This window comes from Anopheles aquasalis, chromosome 3, assembly GCF_943734665.1.
Source record: "Anopheles aquasalis chromosome 3, idAnoAquaMG_Q_19, whole genome shotgun sequence".
Taxonomy (NCBI): domain Eukaryota; kingdom Metazoa; phylum Arthropoda; class Insecta; order Diptera; family Culicidae; genus Anopheles; species Anopheles aquasalis.
The window spans coordinates 66,196,049-66,201,048 of NC_064878.1; the positions used below are offsets into that span (position 1 = coordinate 66,196,049).

General features: G+C 51.5%; 2 protein-coding genes across 6 annotated transcripts in view; one reads left to right on the forward strand and one right to left on the reverse strand.

Moving 5' to 3' along the window:
- The window catches only part of LOC126573948 (tyrosine-protein kinase receptor torso), an 18,922-nt gene that overhangs the window by 4,120 nt on the left and 9,802 nt on the right, over positions 1-5,000 (reverse strand). The window lies entirely within an intron of this gene.
- Positions 1-5,000, forward strand: part of LOC126573950 (putative uncharacterized protein DDB_G0277255) — a 5,612-nt gene that overhangs the window by 117 nt on the left and 495 nt on the right. Inside the window, exons 1-4 of one of the 5 annotated variants that reach the window (XM_050233781.1) lie at positions 1-83; positions 168-592; positions 3,895-4,210; positions 4,282-5,000. The exon at positions 1-83 is cut by the window's left edge and continues 117 nt beyond it; the exon at positions 4,282-5,000 is cut by the window's right edge and continues 495 nt beyond it. In XM_050233781.1, coding sequence (XP_050089738.1) covers positions 390-592; positions 3,895-4,210; positions 4,282-4,935 — 1,173 coding nt within the window. In that variant the 5' untranslated portion in view covers positions 1-83; positions 168-389 and the 3' untranslated portion in view covers positions 4,936-5,000. Of the gene's footprint in view, positions 593-1,845; positions 2,077-3,894; positions 4,211-4,281 lie in introns of those variants that run through there. The other 4 variants (XM_050233780.1, XM_050233782.1, XM_050233783.1 and 1 more) reach the window with 4 other exon arrangements.

Below are 5,000 nucleotides of genomic sequence, written 5' to 3' on the forward strand. Positions count from 1 at the left end.
ATCGCGTTACGGTGGAAGATGCTGTAACGAGTAGTGGCGCACAGTGAAACGGCCCTTTTCTAGCGAGGAAAAGTGTGTCAACGGTGAGCAGGGAAATCCGTGGTGTGCCACGCCACGCGATTACACGCAGGTCGAAGTGCTAATCGGTTCGTTGTTGTGATCTGTAGAGAGTGATCTGTTACGAAACTAGCCAGCCAGTTAATGCTACTCTTCCGGGGCCAGAGGATTAAAAAGGAAATCTTCGCTTATAACCCGGGCCATTTCCGCCGTTATGCGGTGCGTCGTCTGCCTGTTGATCTCATCCCACCGCCGACTGTGACTCATCGGAGCGTGCGAATCCTCTCGACGCCACCTTCCTCTCATCTCTACCGTCCAAACAACGCCCAAAAATGTCGTCTTCCGCCTCCAAGAGCAAGCCGAAAAAGACGAGTAACCTGCGCATCCTGTGGATTCCGGGCCGCAAGAAGCACAATCGTAAGGGTACCTTCAATCCCACCAAAAGCGGTCTTCCACAAACTTACGGAATGCAGCCCCGCAAAAATGAACCCTGGACGCTGGGAGGACCGCTTAATCACAGTAAAATCATAAACGCGTAAGTAAAACCCCACACCTCACCGCACACCACCCTCCAACATCCCTCATTCTTCGTTTGCTCACACGGCGCTCGATGCACATTCCATGGTACACGTCACGGAGTTACCTTCGTGGTCCCCGCTCAAAACGGGTTTTTTGCTGGGATCGCAGAATCAGCGTTTTGGCAAGTTTTTGGGGTGGGGATTGGCCTTGGATTGGCCGGCTTCTCAGTTTTGAGCCAGTCATTCAATACCACCTCCTCCAGCATATTGCGTAGCCCCGGGACATTGAAACCGGCCCTGCTTTGTTGATTGCCATTTTTTTTACTCCGATTTGCATAATCCTTGCAATAGCTGTTCCTCTCTTCAATGACACACAATAGAGTACCTGGAATTGGCCGGGAATACGCTCCAAATTGTGCGTTAGGATTTTGCATTTTTCGATTCCTGATTCCGAAAACAGGAAATACAACAATTGAATTACGAATCGATCTCGGGAACTTGCAAACCAATCACAGCGAGCCATAAGCGACCACTGCCACACACCAACATCCAGCTGTAGCAGGCGGTGAAGGCAGAAATTCCGAAAACCTAGCAGGCTGTTGCAGCAGCGAATGCATCGATGCATCGCGATGCGCGCTCTTGTGTCACGTGCTAGGCAAGGCATGCCTATACTCAGCGTAGAAATCGATCTAGCTCTCGATTGAGGGACCTGGGGCTGGGGCAGATTGGGTGGGTAGCAGACCACTTTGAACTCATCTATCAAACCCCCCTCCCCCCCCCCCCCTCCCTAGACTGGATCGAAAGAGGATGGGGTAGAGGGACGAATGTGACACATTGACACTCGCGCGACGTTGGGAATTGCGCTCAGCAACGTGTTCCTAGTGCGATTGAAGAAGACCGAACTGGCGGGGGGCTGGTCCGCTCTGGAATCACGAGGTGGCAAAAAAAGGGGGCTGAAAATAGAGTAAACACGTCAATTCACCCTCACACGCGACTGGCCATGGCCTACAGACCACGCGCGCACCATGTCACCCGCATGTCACCAACCGGAGCGGCCGGCAGCCCCCAACGGGTGCAGGTGTGTGTGGTAGGTGTAGCGCTTTTTGTTGTTGTTGGCACATCAGGATGGGATGGACGGGGTGAGGAGCTCACCACCTTATCTACGTGCGTCCACTGCACACGAGCATAGTAGCAACCAGCTGTTCCAACCGGACCTGGATAGATCGTGGCGCACTTGCCCCGCCAGTATCATTCTGACTGCCGGCAGCAGGTATCGCGATTCCATCTGGCGGTCTTCCCCCACAATAAACAGCGACAGTAACGATTGGCCATTCGCCATGTATGGCCAAGGGGGACGAAAGGATAGGGTAACGTTCCGGTTACCTCCATCCCGGCACGGATCTCGGGGTTCGCTCGTGGCCACCGATCGCTCATCGTCATCATCGGTGGCCGACCAGAATCAGGCACCTGAACCGATACAGCTCGTGCGTGTCATCTTACGGTACGGGTTTTAGGTGCAGCTCGAGCACCCGTTCGATTGATAACAGCAACAGTACCAATTCCCATTTTCTGAGAAGTGCGCGAACCTTAATTGCCCCTCTAATCGGCTGTCCATCTATTCCGTTTTGGTCCACCGCAATGTGCGTCATACGTGTATCGCGTTCGTGATTCCCTATCGTGCGATCTTCTGTGTTTCAAATTTTGAAACAATCTCTAGATCATCATCGCCAGGAATGTGTCGCACGAAGCATGGCTCCAAAAGAAGGCCATTGGCGGCAGGCCGATGGATACGTTGTTCTATCGAATAACAGAACTAGTTACCAGTGGAAACAAGTGGCTCTTGCTGGTGACATTTTGTCGTAGTAAACCACAGGCGATCGCCAAGGCGACGGGAAGTAATTTGAGGAAAAGTGCTTGTGCTAGATGAAATGTGATCCCGCCTCATGGCATGCTACGTCTGTGTGCTTTGAGTATGCTGCTAACCCCCTTTCTGGGCCTGCGATCCACTCACTGGAGGACTGATTACAAGTAACAGCTATTGTTCCTCGGAGCATGGCGTGTAGATTCTGCGACGTTTGTTTACTTGTGTAAACACTGACGACGAATTCGACTCGTCTGATGATCATCCCGTGATCCAGACAGTGGTCCCCCTTCCCAGCAGAGACAGAGGAAGAGTGAGCGAGAATGCAAATTCGCTTCATCAAGCATTTCATCATTTACGGTGATTACTTCACTGGAACACTTTTACGATCCAAGGGGGGGTTATGATATTATGAACAAACGTGTCATTTCACTCATTAGAGGTCTGGTCACCAACCACCCGGCTTCACGTGAAGAACGAGTTAAAAAATACTTAAAAGAAATTCACTTTCTTGATCCCCACAGGGTTTATTGAAGCTTCGTTGGCCCCTTGATCGTTGGACCGTGGCCTGGCCTGTAGTACATGCCGAAGCAAACCTTGCTGACACTAAATAAGGATGTGTTAGCCCATTGGAGTGGGGTTAAGTGCCCCCGGCGTTGCCTGGAATTGGCCGCTACCATACACATTCGAACGAACGAACGTTTGTCCCTTTGCGCACCTCTTCGTCACGTGTTTGTCGTGACGAAAACCTTGCAGCCCTTGTGCTGTGATGCCACGTTCGTAAAAGCCAGTACCCCTTTGGTGCTGGCAGGGAATGTATGGACGGTGGGGGTTAGAAATCCGCTGACATAATGACATCCCAATCTCACTCAACGATGAGGGCGAGTGAGGGTGGCATTGTTTATTCTACCAAACTAACCGCTCGATGATCGGTGGTAAGTCGCGGCTACGCGCGGATATCGTCGCGACACTTTGGGGCGTGTGTAGCTAACGTGTTTATGGCCGCAGTTGCCACAGTTGGAAGGGTCTTAACGCTTCTCGCTCCATCGTCACCCATCTCATCATATGATCGGGATCATAGTGCATACGTCGCCACAACTTGAAACCCAAAGTGCTGACATCCACGAATCCGGCGTCTCGCTAACACCCCTGGACCCATGGATAGAAGCTGCAGTGAGCTTTGGAGATCTCTTGTCATACCAGCTCACTCGTTTGGCCGTCAGTCATTTGACGGCATCCGAACGAAGCAGATCTTCCGTGGAGTAGTTCTACAGTGTGGCCGAGTACTTAGTAGCATACGATCAACCGAACCAATCCAGCAAACCAACCATCATCATCAACATCTTCATCATCATTCACGCTTTCGCCAGTTCCTATTTGCCCCTTTGTGTATCGTGTACAGTGAACATCGTCTGTAGTGTGTAGCTCGCCTTATGCAGCATTAGCAATTTGTTGTAGAAATTTCTTTTTCAGGGAACTACCGGAACATCACCTGGACTTAGCGACGATGGCCGGAATTACTACTGGTGCGATGAGTCTCGTTTCGAAGGGGACAACCGAGCCTGACGCTAACTGCGCTGCTATGCCGCAGATAGCGACGACCGAGCTGAACGGATCGAGTACTAATCCGGAGGCGATCGCTACTAGTACCACAGAACAGCCACAGCCGGTCGAGGACGAAGGAGCCGTTGGCGGAAGATCTTCGCCATCTTCGACGATCGTCGTACCGATCGAGTTGAATAATCTGAACGGTGGTGATGTTGCCAACAGTAAGGTATGTTGTACAGTGCCCATGCTAGCTAGCATGGTGACAATAAATTCATTCCACTGTCTTTGTCATTGCAGGAAAAAGAAATCGCAACCAGCAACCAATTCGAGGCGTTGGCTCTGATCGATGAAGATGAAGAACCGGAAGTAAAGGATCGTAACTGTTCGAATGCACAGTCTTCCTCGTCGTTGCTGTCATCGAACAATGATAATCGCTCAGTAGAGAACGTACACAACGGCAGCACACTGGCCATCGGGGAGCAGCACCAGGCACAACAGAATCAACAGCAGCAACAGCAGCAGCAGCAGAAGCATAGTCGACAGCGGCGCCGTAGTACTGCTTCGAAAAAGAACAGCGCAGATGAGGACATTGATTCGATTGATCGGGCGGATAGTGCGGTCGATATGGTTCGGGCCTTTGCGGAACGCGAGCCGCATCTTTTCGAGTATCTGGACAATGGTGTGCCCTATCTGAAGCGCAAACCGAGAACGCCGTGCGTGGTGATGATGAAGAAGGAGCGACGCAGAAATCGATCTCGCAAGCGGTCCACTGTCCGGCGCCGTTCACAACAGGCTTGCGGTATTCAGGCTATGAAATCGAACGAAAAGCAGGAGCTGCTGGACGAGGTAGATGGAAAAATGAAAAAGAATCCCAAATCCAAGGAGCCCGATGATGCTGCCGTCGAGTGTCTGTACTGGTCGCTCGTCTGCTGGGATTGTAATATTTTGTAGAGAGAGAAATAGCTAGAGAGGGCGTAAAAGTGCAGACAAAAAGGCTAGCGAGAACCACATGAAAG